General features: G+C 43.4%; 2 protein-coding genes across 8 annotated transcripts in view; one reads left to right on the top strand and one right to left on the bottom strand.

The window, feature by feature from the left end:
* TSTD2 (thiosulfate sulfurtransferase like domain containing 2) overlaps window positions 1-15,336 on the top strand; it is a 29,083-nt gene extending 13,747 nt beyond the window's left edge. For 4 of the 6 annotated variants that reach the window (XM_027549717.1, XM_027549720.1, XM_027549721.1 and 1 more), the window contains 6 exons: window positions 5,230-5,355; window positions 6,187-6,292; window positions 9,531-9,649; window positions 10,138-10,296; window positions 10,837-10,975; window positions 12,766-15,335. In XM_027549717.1, the coding sequence (XP_027405518.1) occupies window positions 5,230-5,355; window positions 6,187-6,292; window positions 9,531-9,649; window positions 10,138-10,296; window positions 10,837-10,975; window positions 12,766-13,055 (939 nt within the window). In that variant the 3' untranslated portion in view covers window positions 13,056-15,335. Of the gene's footprint in view, window positions 1-5,229; window positions 5,356-6,186; window positions 6,293-9,530; window positions 9,650-10,137; window positions 10,297-10,836; window positions 10,976-12,765 lie in introns of all 6 variants that reach the window. The other 2 variants (XM_027549716.1, XM_027549719.1) reach the window with 1 other exon arrangement.
* TMOD1 (tropomodulin 1) overlaps window positions 14,331-16,102 on the bottom strand; it is an 89,605-nt gene continuing 87,833 nt past the window's right edge. For both annotated transcript variants that reach the window (XM_027549723.1, XM_027549722.1), the window contains exon 10: window positions 14,331-15,920. In XM_027549723.1, coding sequence (XP_027405524.1) covers window positions 15,856-15,920 — 65 coding nt within the window. In that variant the 3' untranslated portion in view covers window positions 14,331-15,855. The remainder of the gene's footprint in view (window positions 15,921-16,102) is intronic.

Genomic DNA, 16,102 nt, shown 5'->3' with positions numbered 1-16,102 from the left:
AGATATTACTCAGACATTAAAAAAGGAATGAAATAATGCTATTTGCAGCAACATGGATACAACTAGAAATTATTACAGTCAGTGAAGTCAGACAAATACTGTGTGATATCACTTACATGTGGAATATAAAATATGATATAAATGAACCTATCTATGAAACAGACTCATGGACATAGAGAACCTCTTCCCAAGGGGGAAGAGATTGGGGGGGGGGATGGAGTGAGAGGTTGGGGTTAGCAGATGTAAGCTATTACACATGGAATGGATAAATAACCGAGTCCTACAGTATAGCACAGAGAACTACAACCAGTATCCTATGATAAACCATAATGGAAAAGAATATTAAATATATATATAACTGAATCACTCTGCTGTACAGTAGAAATAAGTGCAACATTGTAAATCAACTACACTTCAGTTAAAAAGAAAAGTGTTTTATAAGACTATATAAAGGCATAGACCAAGGATTAGCAAACTTCAGAGCCACATAGCAAATATTTCAGACTTTGCACAAAACAACTCAACCTTGGCATTTTAATATGAAAACAACCATAGACAATATGTAAAAGAATGGGTATGGTCAGGGGTTTCCCTGGTGACTCAGTAAAGAATCTGCCTACAATGTGGGAGACCTGGGTTCAATCTCTGGATTGGGAAGATAACTGGAGAAGGAAATGGCAACCCACTCCAGCATTCTTGCCTAGAGAATCCCAGGGACAGAAGAGCCTGGTGGCCTATAGTCCATGGGGTAACAGAGTCAGACACGACTGAGTGACTGAGCACAGCACATGTTCCAGTAAAACTGTAAAAGTAGGCATTATATTCTGATTCTTTGCCTGATAGCTCAATTCGTAAAGAATCTGCCTGCAATGCAGGAGACCCTGGTTCGATTCCTGGGTTGGGAAGATCCCCTGGAAAAGGGAAAGGCTACCCACTCCAGTATTCTGGCCTGAAGAATTCCATGGACTGTATAGTCCATGGGGTCCCAAGGAGTCGGACACGACTGAGCGACTTTCACTTCACTTCAACTGGAAAAATGTTTTATAGAACTGTACATACAGGTGTGATACCAAGATACTTCTTAATTTTACTAGAACATGTCAGTCCTTTGGAGAAGGCAATGGCACGCCACTCCAGTACTCTTGCTTGGAAAATCCCATGGACAGAGGAGCCTGATGGGCTGAAGTCCATGGGGTCACGAAGAGTCAGACACGACTGAGCGACTTCGATTTCACTTTTCACTTTCATGCAATGGAGAAGGAAATGGCAACCCACTCCAGTGTTCTTGCCTGGAGAATCCCGGGGACGGGGGAGCCCGGTGGGCTGCCATCTCTGGGGTCGCACAGAGTCAGACACGGCTGAAGTGACTTAGCGGCGGTCAGTCCTTTACCGTTTTATGGTTTTGTTTCCTTTCTCTCTTGAATTCAAGAGGACAGGAACTTCGTCTTAACTGATTGATGTACTGTCAGTGCTAGAATGGGGCCTCGAATATAGCAGACAGTAAATATTTGGAGAGAGTTGAATAAGAAATAAATGTTTGTAACAAAACCACAAGCATGTGTGTAAAAAGATAACAAGTAGTAAATATCAAAATGTTAGTCATGATTATCTCTACATGATAGGATAATTGATAATTGCATAATTTGCATAATTACATATATATATATATATATATATATATATATTCCTTCTGGTTATGACACTAACCTTTCCTACACTTGTCCCAGGTTTTTATTCCCTGAGGCAATCACTTGATCAGTGATATTTTTCACACCCATGTTTTCTTGCAGATAGTGACTGAAAGTTGCATTTACCTCATCAGTTCATCACCAAGTCCTGACATTTCTGCCTCTAACATATCCTTTGATCCTCCATTTCCACCTCCTTAGACCTAGCCCCACCCTCTCTTACCTCATTCATTTCAGTAGCTTCCAGACTACTCTCCATTCTTCCATCTTTGCCCCCATTAAATCATTTTCTACACAGCAGCCAGAATGATTTTAAAAAGTAAATGAAATCCTCTCCCTCCCTCTTCACAATCTTTCAGCGTCTATGCAATGTATTTAGAGTAAAACCCAGATCCTTAATGTGGCCTTAAGTTTCCTGCATACTTTGGCTACTTCCACCTTTTCTACTTATCTGATGCCATTCTTTAGTCATTGCTGCTGCTGCTGCTAAGTTGCTTCAGTCGTATCTGACTCTGTGCGACCCCATAGACAGCAGCCGACCAGGCTCCTCCGTCGCTGGGATTCTCCAGGCAAGAACACTGGAATGGATTGCCATTTCCTTCTCCAACGCATGCATGCATGCTAAGTCGCTTCAGTCGTGTCCGACTCTGCGACCCTATGGACAGCAGCCCACCAGGCTCCTCTGTCCACAGGATTCTCCAGGCAAGAATACTGGAGTGGGTTGCCATTTCCTTCTCCCTTTACTCATTATACTCCAGCAAAAGAGCCTTTCAGTTTCTTGGAGCCCACAAATTTTATTTGGTGCCTTTGGGCCTTTTTACAAGAATACTTTCTTCAAGGAACTTTCCCACACCCACTCATTTCTCCTAATTTTTACTCAGTCTCCACTTCTCAGTTTTAATGATACTTCATCAAAGACATCTTTCCAGACCTTTAATCTAAATTCAGTTTTCCAGATATACTATTTCACTGCATCTTGTAGTTATTTTTCATAGCACTTGTCAGTTAGTGACTTTTATCTTAATATCTGTGACCTTCCTTAGTTTGTAAGTTCCCAAAGGGCAAAACTATGTATTTTTTAATCACTATGTCTGCAATTCCTGGCAAAATTGCTGATGCATTGTGGAAAAAAAAGAACATTTGTGGCTTATATACATATATCATCATCTGTATTTAGAGAACACCTTGAAAGATGGAACGGAAACCTGAGTGCACAAACAGGCAATCAATCTCGCTGTAGTTTGGGGCAAGGTGAACTGGCAGTGAGGGTCTCTGCCCACAAGGTGGCAGCACCTGCCTGGTTCTTAGGTTTAAATTCTAAGGCTTCAGGGATACATGCTAAGTTCTCAAGTTTCGTGTTGGTAGGAGATTTGGAAGAATGTTGGCATTTGTAGGGAAAGGGGAGAACTTGAAAATTCTAGAATTATGGAAAGAAGCTTCTGACCCCTTGCTATATACTTCTTACTGCCTCAAGAAATTTGAGCAGATGCATTAGAGGCTTTAGAAAGGAAAATTATAAAAGGTGGACCCCAAAAGATCTGGTATTGAATCCCAGATCTACCACCCCCAACTCTGTGCCCTTGGGTAAATTACTTGATTTCTCTTAAATTACTTGATTTCTCTAAGCTTCTGTTTCCTTTTCTGTCAAGTGGGAATTATGATATCTACCTTTCAGGATTATAATATAAAGACAGGAACTTTATAATATAAAGGTGCTCATTAAATGTTAACTGTTGCTCTTCATCTGTGAGGTATAAGGCTTTCCTCACCTAGCAGCTACTTTGAAGGGTTCAGTTGAGGAATCCTTCAACAGGAGTTGAAAGTCTAATGCATGGGTTTTAGAGGTTGCCCACCTCAGTATTCAGGGAGTGCACATACTTATATTTTATTTGGGTTCTGGGATTAAAATAACATAGGAAAGAGTCTTCTGGCTTACCCAAAAGACAGTTACACAGAAGCCTGTACCTCTTCCTCATACTTGCCCCTGTCAGAGACAGTGTTAGGGTAGATTTTTGGTTAATGCTGGCTCAGCTCTATTTTTCTATGTTGTCCCTTAAAAAAATGAGTTGGTAACAGGTGCAGTAGCCTGTACAGCAGAGATGGCATATGCTTCCTGCTTCCCTCTGTCAGCCCAGATCAGGCGGAGCCTGGATGTGACTCAGAATCATGGAACTCTGGAGAGCTACTGCTAATGAGTAGGCCCTGGCTTGTGAAATGAATCCCATTTCTATCCATGCTCTAAAGAATTGAGCCAAGTGAGGCAACAAACAAGTACCTCCTCTAGGCCCTAATAAAAGGGGAGCCTTTAAAAGTTTTCAAATTCTAATGCACTGGTAGGTATCATTGTTGTAATTGTTATATAAGTAACAATGTAATAACACAGAACTTTGCTCTAAGCTACTTCTCTTTCCAGAGAATACCATGATACACAGTGTTGCACTTTCGAAGTTTAGAAAGCTAGCTCTTCTAAAGATGATCCATCTTAAACTTACTGTAAGGGTTTTGTGGTACCAGAACAAGTAACTTTGCAGGCCCCCCAGAGCATTGCCTCTTAGGGTAGGGGCCTTAATCCAGGCTTTAATGTCCCCCAACCAGTGAAGCATTTCAAAGAGAACAGAGGGTTTGAGAAGCCAGAAAGCCTCAGGTTTGGATTCTCACTCATTTGCTCAGCAAATACATATCAGATGTCTACTGTGGGCAGGTACTACTCTAGACACCGAGTATGCAACCAAGAACAAAACAGACACAAGCTCCTCCCAGTGGGTGGGTTTGCCGTGGTGGGCTTACCTGCCCCCGCCCCCCACCCCACCAACCATGCAGAGGGTGCTCGTGTGCATTCCCGGCCCTCAGATGAGCTCTGTGCTTTAGGACTTGAGGAATATCTCCTCTGCAGCTTTTCATTATTGCTTCTTTTTCATCTCTCTTATCAAGATGAAGAAATTGAGGTTCAGAAAAGAGAATTTTCTCAGGGCCACTTGGCAAGTTAAGTGGCAAAGGTGCATCCTGATTCTGGATCTGCTGCCCTGAATTTAGGTTAAGCTTTGGCCACCGGACAGCTGGAACATCATAGCAAATGGGGCTTTCCAGTTGTTTTATCCATTTTATTCTCTGGTTCAGCATATGTTAACTGAGCACCTCAGCTGAGCTATGGGCAGTGCCATTTCAGAAAACTACAGGCATCTTTGTGTGGCAACACTCTGGTGTTCATAGCAGAGTTTCTGCTTTTCCTGTTAAGTTCACCAATACACATGAACCTGTTCTGCCCTGCAAAAATCCAAACTGAGCTACAAATATGGGCTTCCCCGTGGCTCAGTGGTAAATAGTCTGCCTACCAACGCAGGAGACTCAGGTTCGGTCCCAGGGTTGGGACGATCCCTTGGAGGAGGGCTTGGCAGCCCACTCCAGTATTCTTGCCTGGGAAATCCATGGACGGAGGAGCCTGGCAGGTCACGGGGTCACAAAGAGTCAGACACAACTTGCCAACCAAAACAAAGAGAAACTTGGACGGCTGCATTCCCTTTTTCACTGTTTTATGTCTCAGGTTCGAATTGCTACGGAAGGAATCAATGGGACTGTTGGTGGAAGCAGACTGGCCACCAGACTCTATGTCAGTGTCATGCTTTCCTGCCCACTGCTTAAGGATTACCTGTGTAAGGATGATTTTAAGGTAAGAGAGATTGAAAATAAAATGGATTGAGAGCCATTTGCTTCTGCTTCAGTGCCTCTTCTCACTCCAGGCTATGGAGATCACCATAAAGAAGTAAGCCGTGCTGGACAGAATACCACTTCCCCTCTAGGTCTTGAGGCAGCTCAGTAGAAAGAGTATGCTCCTTCCAATCCATCTTCCAAGCTGCCACCATGTGATCATGGGCCTTTTTATATAGACTAAGGACATTGCAGCTTACACACACTAAACTCAAACTTAGCCATAATTGCTCACCTGAGAGACCACCTGTTTCAGGGGATCTCTGCGTGTTTAGTAAACCTGGTGGGATCAGATCAGCACTCATACCACAGCGGGACTGAAGCTCTTGCTCTCTGAAGGAGACTTTATGTCAGAGTGACTTTATGCTTTCGTGTCATGGGTTACAGAGGTGGTGGGAAATACCTTGCTAGTAAGTGTTAGTGTTGGTGATGATGATATGAAAAGAAAAGGTTGTGACTCCTGAACAAAAGCTTGGATGCAATCTTACATATAGAAATTGCTTGGTGGTGTTTCAGTTTTATAGTTAAATGCTTATTGCTATAGAAACACCTTTTCAATTTGACATTTCTACACATGGTAGATACGCAATAAAGAAGTGCCAAATATAAGATTACATCTGTTGTGTAATAATAGGGTAGCTGAAGTATTAAGAAACCTCAAATTAGGAACAGCTCTTTCAGTGGGAGAAGGAACTTAGAGCATAGAATGTTCCAGATAATTCAACTTAATAAATATCTTATACCTGGAGATGGGCAAGAAAGACTATATTCTGTTTTGTTTCTCATTGGCTAGACCAGCAAAGGAGGAGCTTGCTGTTTTCCAGAATTGCGTGTTGGTGTGTTTGAAGAAATTGTGCCCATGGGGATCAGTCCCAATAAGATCTCCTATAAGAAGCCTGGTATGCTTGCTTTAAGAAGAAACATTTTCCTTTTCTTCATAGGGACAAATTTTAATATAGAGACAAATGTGAAAGCTAGACATTCTGATCAGCGAGGGCTGTGATGAATTCTCTCTTCAGAATAGCCGTGGGGTGGCGGACACTCGTGTTACCTGGAGCTCACATTGGCTCTTCTCTTTGGTGCTCTGGTGATGGGAGACTCGCTGCTTAGAATGACCCGGCTTAGTTATTCTTCTTGGTGATGGTTTGGAAAGAAGTTGTTTTCTCTTTCCAAAGATAGCAATTTGGGAAGAGTATAATTATTACTTGTAAATAGTTCATCAAATGGATAAGACATACAGACTTTTCGCTACAGAAAGCAAGCAGCTTTCAATACGAAAGCAGTCTGTTTGCAAGTGCTCTAGAATGTTCTTTTCCCCCTCACTCATGGGTATCATAGGTGGTTGAAAGACATTTGTTTGGCTGGGGTTTTTGGTTTTGTTTTACTTTTTACTATGAAAAATTTCACACATTTTAAAAAGTAGAAAAAATATTATAGTGAACGCCCGTGTTCCTATCCTGCAGCTTCAACAATTACAGATTCAAGGCCAACTTTGATTAATCCCCACTCCCTTCCCCCAACCTAAATTACTTAGAAAACAATCCTGCTGTCATGTCATTTCATTCCTATTTTAGTAGATATTGCTAAAAAATAAAGGATTTTTAAAAAATAAATAATTATAAAACCGTCATATCCAAAACATTTTAATAGTAATTACTTAATATTATTGAATATTCAGCCAGGGCTTAAAATTCCCAGTTATCTCATAATTTTTAAAGTTTGTTTATATCTGGATTCAAGTAAGGTCTACTCGTTGTGACTGAGCCTTTTAAGTGCTTTTTAACCTAGAGCCTCCATCTTTTATTTTCCCATGCAGTTTATTTTTTGAAGGAATTAGAAAATTTTGCTTGTACTATTTCCCACAGTCAGGATAATGCTGACTGCATCTCCGTGTAATGTTCCTCTGTCTTTCCTGTGAATTCTAGTCACATTTATGGTAGTGCTGTCTAGCAGGAATATTATGTGTGCCACGATGGAATTTTACATTTCCAGTAGCCACATTTTAAAAAGTAAAAGGAAACAAGTGAAATTAATTTCACTAATACCATTTATTTAATGCAGTGTAGCCAAAATATTATTTCAGCTTGTATTCAATGTAAAAAATTATTAATAAGATATTTTAGGGGCTTCCCTGGTAGCTTAGTGGTAACGAATCCGCCTTGCCAACGCAGGAGATACGAGCGTCCCACCTGGCTGCAGAGCAGCTAAGCACAACTACTGAGCCTGTGCTCTACAGCCAGGGAACTGCAACTACTGAGCCCACGTGCCGCAACTGCTGAGGCCGGCGTGCCCTAGAGCCTGCGCTCTGCAGCAACAGAAACCACCACGCGAAGCCTGACACCGCAGCTAGAGAGCAGCCACTGCTCACCACAACTAGAGCAAAGCCCACGCGGCAACACAGACCAGTACTGCCAAAAATAAATACTAATTATAACAACAACAACAAAGAGAGATGTTACTTTTTTTTTTTTGTATACTAAATCCTTGAAATTCCACGTGTCACCCTTATTACAGCACATCTCAAACCACATTTCCAGTGCCCGTTAGCCACGCTGGCTAGTGGCTGCCATATTAGACAGCTCACATCTCGAGACCTGATCAGATTCAGGTTTGATTACCATTTTTCTTTTCTTTCCTTTTTTCCCCCAAGTCTACTTCATAGGTAGTACTGTCTCCTTTCATCAGGAAACAGAAAGGTCTGGCTGGCTCTATGTTCATTTTTTAATATGTAAATATTTAAAAGGGATAAGAGTTAAACCAGAGGGAAATGGGAGTAAGATACAAGCATCTGGGGAAGGAGACTCATGTATGAGAACAGAAGGCCCCAAAGGGCCGTGTCTGCTTAGTGTCCTTACCTTGGCAGGAGACCTCGTCGGCATTACAGGACCTCGCCGTGGAGGTGAGGGGAGAATGGGCTCCATGTAGTGCTGTGCTGCCTTCATTTGAGCTGCATTGTTTGAAGGCACTTCTTCTAAGCAGGTCTATGTGAGTCACTGTCTGATCAGGCCTCCACAGGGCCAGGAGAGCAGCCACAGTAATAGCAGCAGCCGGAACAGGTTGGGTTCCCTGCAGCTCCCTGTAAGGGGAAGGCTCAGCAGATTTCCATGCTTGTCATCACAGTTTTGAACCTCCCTTTCCACCCCACTGTTTTGGTGACTGTGTAATTATGTGACATCACATATAAAATCCAGCCCTGTTACATTCTCCATGCAGTCCTCAGATGGGCAGGCAGGAATCTAGATTCTTTGGTCATGCTCTGGGTCTCTAACCCCATCTGGTACCCAGCAGCTTCAGGGGGCTGTTGGGATCCATCACTGCGTGGTGCTGTCAGGATCGATCATGAGTGGTAACTGACGCACCAGAGCCCCCACCTATGAGGTGTGGTTGCTCCCCTGTCAGATTCACCAAAAGTTCTTCACAAGCTACTGAGATGTCTGGACCCCTAAAGATATAGGAATATTTCTCCCCTGGAGAGTAGAGAAGGCAAAAGGCCCCAGCAGACAGGTTCTTTCCTTTTAGTCTCCTTGTATTTTACTTCATGTCCTTTCTCTCCTTCTTCTGGCCTTTCATCTTTTCTCTCTTGCTTCTTTCTCGTATTTCATTCCTGCTGTCAACCCCTTTTCTCTTTTACTCACACACACAAACTTAGACACATTCTTCTCTGCTATATTTTTTAAAGACTTATTCAAACTTTGTTCCATAACCATATGCTCACACTTGGACTTGATGTTGGTATAGAACAGTTTCTAAAGCCTATAGTCAAGCATATACATGTCCAGGCCCCTCCACATACAGAACAATTGAACACCGGCCATAACATGGACCAGCAAACCCACGTGGCAGTTTACATCTCTACAGTCTGGCTTTTATCACTGGGTTAGGCCAAGTATGAGGATGCAGAATTCTTTGATTAATTATTTCTAAACTGCCAGGTCTCTACAGCACTCATCTTAGGAGGGAGAGTGACGACATAGATTTACTAAATTCTGTCATTATGCTGATCAGATAGCATTATTTTCAGACATAATTGTAACTATGAAGAGGAAACGTTTAGGTGGGGAAGAACAAATGGAAATCATTGGGCTGGGCCCTGTGTGATTTGGTTTTGTTTTTAACCAATTTTTTGTTTGGTTTTAGGAATCCATTTATCCCCAGGTGAATTTCATAAAGAAGTAGAAAAGTTTCTGTCTCAGGCAAATCAGGAAGAAAGTGATACTATCCTATTGGACTGCAGAAACTTCTATGAAAGCAAAATAGTAAGTAAGAAAACCACAACCGAGTTCCCACAGCACAGCGTGTTTATGAAGGGGACACTGTGCCCACTGTGGCCCAGTCAGTGGCTCTCCTCCCGCTGCTAGCAGAGAAAACCCAAGCCTTTGAACACAGAATCTGGTGAGAAAGGCTAAGAAAATAGGGATTAAAGACATCTTGCACAAAATGAACTGTCTCCCATATGCCTACCCCTAGACACATGCCAGGATCTTGTCAAGTTTGCCTTGGGCAACCTCTCCAGTTCCCCAAGGTCTCTGAGAGGGTAACCGACAGCCCACCTAGCCTTGTTTCTAAGTTTTAGCTCTTGAAGTTTGAAAGGTCAGAGTATGGGATGAAAATGGCAGTGAGCCATTTTCTTGGCATTTCCTTGCCAAGGCAGGGCTGGGGAGTGGTGGTTGACGCAGAAAGAATCTTTGTTCTTACCAGGTATGTTTTTCTGATTAATTTTATTTCTGCTGCTTCTATATTGTAGGGACGATTCCAGGGCTGCTTAGCCCCAGACATCAGGAAATTCAGTTATTTCCCTAGCTACGTTGATGAAAATCTAGAACTTTTCAAAGAGAAGAGGGTGCTGATGTATTGCACTGGGGGCATCCGTTGTGAGCGGGGTTCAGCCTACCTGAAAACCAAGGTGAGTTCCCAACCTCAGGGCACTGCAGGCTTGGAGGCGAAGGAAGCTCCCACCCCCAGCCAGCAGGATTTATTGTCCCCTTGTATGGTTCCAGCATAGAGTTTCTAAGTATAAAGTCTGAAGTTCTTAAATCTCAAGATGTGAAAAGCACTCATCAGTCTTAGAGACTCATCAAGTACAAAAGGGAAAGATTAGTTGACATCTCCCTTTTCCTAATCCTTTTGCTTGATCCTGAGAAGAGCAAATTCAGTAACATTACATGTCCCAACAGGTGTCTACCTATATTTAGGGAGCCACAAAAATAGTTGGGCTTCCCAGGATCTCGAGAGTGAAGGCCCTGACTGCTGTCCTCAGCCATCCCCCTAGCGGGCAAGGTCTGGCCAGTTGGTTCCTCGCCCCCCTTGGTCAGCAGTTCTTCAGTGTCCCACAAGGGAACCAGGGGCCCCATTTTGGCATTCCTACCACATGTCGCTTCTCTGTGGAGCTTCCTACTGGCCTCTGCTAGTCTCCTCAAATTTCCTGTTGTGTTTCCATACACAGGGAGTGTGCAAGGAAGTGTTCCAGCTCAAGGGTGGCATCCACAAGTACCTGGAGGAGTTTCCTGATGGTTTTTACAAAGGGAAGTTGTTTGTTTTCGATGAGCGTTATGCCTTATCCTTCAACAATGACATAGTGTCGGGTAGGTCAGCACTGGCTCAGAACCGCAACTCCTGAGCAGGCACATCCTCTGTATTAACCTTCTGGAAGGCAGGCCAGTACTGATTGCTTGACGAATAAAGGGGAAAGGACTGCACAGGACCACCATTTCCCACCAGAGCTGGGGATGCAGTGCTGGGGCAGACAGAACCCTGACCATTAGGAGCCCTGGGTTGGGATCTGACTCTATTGTTTACTAGTTAGACAAGTCCTTTAAAATGGGAATAACCGCACTCACTCTGTCCACCTGCTAAGAGTTGAACTAATAGGCTAAATCTAGGGTCTTAACCTGGAGTCGGTAATATTGTACTAAAGGGGCCTGTGAATTTGGACTGGAAAATAATTTCATCTTTGGTTTCATAACCCTTCACTAAATATAGCACTTCAATTATGAATGTAAGAAGCAAATCAGGTGTATTGGATGTACTTGTGACTTTGTCATCAATAGAATCACAGTATTTTCATTATTACAGCTGCTATGAATATTTCAAAATAGCTTTTATGTGCATCATTGCTTCAAAATGGAAAGTTATTAGGCTCATCACTAAATCTTTTTGTGTGTTAAATACCATACTGTATCCCAGACTTTGAAGAATACTGTTATTTTGTATTTCTGTATAGTTGGTTTCCTTTGTGATCCTATGTATTTTATTTTCTGCATTTTAAAAACATTTTTCCAAGAATAGTCTTCACTAGGCTGTAGATTCATGGCACAAATAAAAGAGCCCCTAGTTAGATGGTGTGTGGACACATGTGTTATGCATGTTTAGAGTGGTGGGTGGGGCATTCCAGGGTGGGAGCTGACCCCAGGGCCAGAGGCAGAGTGGCTACAGGAAGCCTGTGGTGAGACTGTAGTCCCGAGTCCACAATAACACGTGGTACCAGACGAAAACAGTCAGGAGGAGGAAGATTAAATTAATCTTTAAGAAAATGGATCTTCCTCCTGGAGGCCACTGTTCCTGAATGGGAAAGGTCATAAGCAGACAACCCTAGTGACTGTCAGAATTTTTTAGAACTTCTTTGAGCAGGGACCGAGATTGAATTAACACCTGGATAATAAATAAGATGGGAGTCTGATTTCTTCTCCCCTTTCTTCTTGATCTTTTTATTCATTTTAATGGTCTTATTTTGTCTCTTATTGGAAGCAACTTCAGATCTCTAATGGCGCTAGAGGGAGAAAAAAGTGGGGAGAGAGGGCCCAAAGGTAGCTTAGATAAGCTGGGTAAGGGGACTTGAAGAATGATGTTATCAGTGGTAATAGGAAGTCAGCAGGCAAAAGGGGCTGAGAAAGTAGATACATGAGCTTTAGGACTTGTGTGGCTGAGTGTACCCTGGCAACAGCAGATCCATAGGCCTGGGGAGACAGGTGTGGACTGCAGAGTTTCGATGTGCAGTCACCTGTATTCAGGCGTGTTGTGTCTCAGTGCAAAAGGGAATGGTGTTAAGGAAAAAAGCCAACAAAGGGTGTTGGCCAGCTTGGGACTAGTTAATGAAACAGAAAAACGTTACTACCTGTTTTCTAAATGGGGAAAAGAAAAATGGGTCCATGAATGCTAGAATCAAAAGACAAATCCCAGAAGCAACCTAACCCGAAAAAGTGGGGATGGGTGGGGGAGCCTTGTTGGTTAGAAACCTTCCCCAGGCCCGAAAGGATACATTAGATGCTGATGAGCAAAGGGCTAGGTTTAGGAACTGGAGAAGTGCCTGTCTACGTGGTGTGTGCACACACATGTGTGCTTGTGTTTTTATAACAAGGCTTTTCTTTCTTCCCAGAATGTTCCTACTGTGGCGTCCCCTGGGACCACTATAACCTCTGCTCCACTCCCCAGTGCCGCCAGCTCGTCCTGACCTGCCCTGCCTGCCAAGAACGAGGATTCACAGCCTGTTGTGTCACGTGTCAAGACAAAGGGAACAGACAGGCTGCAAGCCCCGCTCAGAGCAGCTTTAAAGAAGAATGCGAGTGTACAGCCCGACGGCCACGTGTACCGAGGGAGCTCTCACGGCGGGGGCCTCTCACAGCAGGCGCCTCTCCCCTCAAGCCTGGGGCCCAGGCTGGATGTTGATGGGAGCAGCCCCCTCTGTTCCCCCAGGCCTTCACACAGCTAGGTCTGGGGCCGCCATGTATTGGGGAACGTTAGGGCTGCACTAACAGAGAAATGGGGAACTTCAGAGCTGCCAGAGCCACCATGGTCAGCTGGTCACGTTAGCACCTGTCCTCCACAAGAGAAGGGAAGAGGAACTTGGGCGCTCACCTCTTACCACAGACATTCTGGCTCAGAAGGTGCTAGAGCACAGAAAAAGGCGGGCTTTGTGTGATCCCAGAGTTCCTAAGAGAGAGCCTTGAACCTGGTGACCTGCCCTGCCCCTTCTGCACCATGCAGCAGGGCTGGCAGTACTCATTTTTCTTATCAGCAAACCTGTCTGTCCTGATGGCAAAAATGAAAGCTGTGTGGCCCTAGAAGTGGGCTTCTCAGAACTGGGCCTCTTAGGTCAATCTACCATCCACCCCTACCTTCCTCTTTTCCCTGCTAGCCTCAGAGCACTGGACCAGGATCTGCCAACTACAGCGTATGGCCCACCTCTTTCTGTAAATAAAGTTTCACTGGACTAGCCACAGCCATTCACTTACAATGATCTTTGACAGAATTAAGCATTTACAAGAAAGACATTATGGCCTGCAAAGCCTACAGTATTTACATGTGTACCTCGGAGATGCAGATTCAGTTCCAAACCACATCAAAATGAGTTACACGAACTTTTTAGTTTCTTAGTATATGTAAAAGGTATGCTTACATTATGCTGTAGGCTATTAATTGTACAATAGCATTGTGTCTAAAGAAACAATGTATATCACCTAATTAAAATTTTGTATTGCTAAAAAATGCTATCATCTGACAACGTGGGGTTGTCAAAAACCTTTAATTTGTAAAAACCGAAATATCTGTGAAGCACAGTAAAGCAAGGTATGCCTGAACTATCTGGCCCTTTACAGACAAAAAAAAAAAAAAACCTTGCCACCTCTAGTCTAGATGAACAGCTCATCTGGTGGAGGAGATAGTCTTAAAGATGTGGCTGTCTTCACTTTTTATGGATTTCTTTTCTGAGAGATTTCCCTGTAATAGTTTCTGCTTCCCTCAACACCCACCCTACTAGCTCTGAAGCGTCTTTGAGAGAACCACATTATGAGCTTGAAGACCCTGACATCTGGGTAGTAGTTTTTAGGTAAACACCTCAGAACACAAGACAGCCTGCGTCAGGTTACTGAGCACTGCTGTGGTGGTTTCCCAGCCTCTGGCCAACACATCAGGCGCAAGTCCCAAGAAACACATGAACAGCCATCCATAGACCAACAGATTTAATATTACATTGCAGTTTCCAGTGATGCAGAATACAGCTGCAATTGTGTTTCAAGGAGAAGCCGAATGGGGCTGGCTGTCCCTGCAGCACAGAGCCACTCCTGCAGCCTCAGTAGACACTCCTCCATGGCGGTGAGGCCCTGGCTCCATCTCTGGTTACCCTGTACTGTCCACATCGTTACAGTTCAGTATGCAAGACTTTTTTCATCAAAAGCCTCTCTGCTCAGTGCTCCGCAGCTTAGTCTATGTTCGTCTGGTCTTTGGCCTGTCCTTTGTTCTAAGATTTGCTGAATCGCTCATGAAAATAACTCCCCAAGCAACAGAAATACTAGTTTAACTGGCACTGTGGTATATTAAAAGGCACAAGGGCAGTGTGGCTTAACATTTTTGCTGGATCCCAGGAGATGCACGTGATGTTAAAAAGGGATCTGGCAGAGATGCCAAAATTACATTTTCAGAATTCACCATCTTGGGTGGTTTGGCCAGGTTTCCTAATTCTTAAATATCTAGATTTTCTTCACCATTGCCCTTGAGAGGCTTCATTTACAGGCGAGATCAGTGGTGACTTTTCTAATAAGTGATGTGACAGGGTGACTGAAGTCTGTAAGCATAAGCCATGATGGACTGGAAATTCATCTCAACAGTGATTTACCTCACATAAGGCATTGGCCCACTACTGACTGTGCAATTATGAGTGTTTTCAAGTATTTGGCCATAGGTTTTCACATCCATTGTAAGGTTGGCATCCGGTAAGGAAACAATTCTGACTCCAGTACTGTAAATAAATCCCAGATGTTGATAAAGAACACCCAGGAAAATGCTTGTTGCCTGGAACTGGTTTTTGTTTTTTTTTAAAAAGGATGGTTTTTAAAATTTGAATTTTCATTATTGGCTTTTTCTATCATTCCCTGGTAACCAGCAAAAGGACTGTTCTTTGATTGCTGGCAAAGCTCTGTGGGCTTGTCTTTAAGTAAAAAAAAAAAAAAACTGTTCTTGATCCAGAAATCAATTTAGCAACTTTAATCTTGAGGTTCTTAAAATTTAAAGGAGGATTAAGAATGATGATTTGTTTGTTAAAGAGCTAAGATCAAATTTGTAATAAAATATTTTATAATGTTTTTCAACCATGTGGAAGAGGGTGCTGTTTGTTCCTGTTACACATTTTAAATATACCTGAAACACCACATACCAAGGTCACTGAAACTGGACTTCTGGGGTTAAGTCACTGCTGCACTAACATCGTCTTCACTAAGATCTGCCGGTTCAGGGGCTTCTTAGTTTTTAAATAATAAACAGACTGAATTTCTGTGACTAAAGAAAAACTTCACATTAACCATAGTTTATAAAATTCTCAGCTACAACCACTAGCTAACCTAAAACCTTAGTGCATGAAGAACTGAACCACAACGGGGTTTGTGCTGGCATTCTGCCTTCTGGTTCCCACCGCAGAGCACAGCTTATCAGTAGAACACGTCCAGTTCAAAGGCGTGGTCGGCACCCGCACACACTAGACGCCGCTCCGGCACTTGGGGATGATGGGCCCGGTCAAGTCTGCCAGCCTCCTCTTCCTCACTGGAAAGGAATGGAGATGAGACGTGAGCAGCTGTCCCTGGGCCCCAGAACTACCACCGTGGCTTGGAAAGCACCAGGAAGCTTCTTGACAACTTTGCTGAGCACACTCTGAAGTCTGTTGTTTTTAAAGGACAGCTTGTGAGCCTTCACTGAGAGGAGGGCCTGTAGTGGTGTAGATTCGT

This window comes from Bos indicus x Bos taurus, chromosome 8 (assembly GCF_003369695.1).
Source record: "Bos indicus x Bos taurus breed Angus x Brahman F1 hybrid chromosome 8, Bos_hybrid_MaternalHap_v2.0, whole genome shotgun sequence".
Taxonomy (NCBI): Eukaryota; Metazoa; Chordata; class Mammalia; order Artiodactyla; family Bovidae; genus Bos; species Bos indicus x Bos taurus.
Note: the sequence above shows the minus strand (reverse complement) of the source record. Positions and strands in the feature narration are given on the sequence as shown.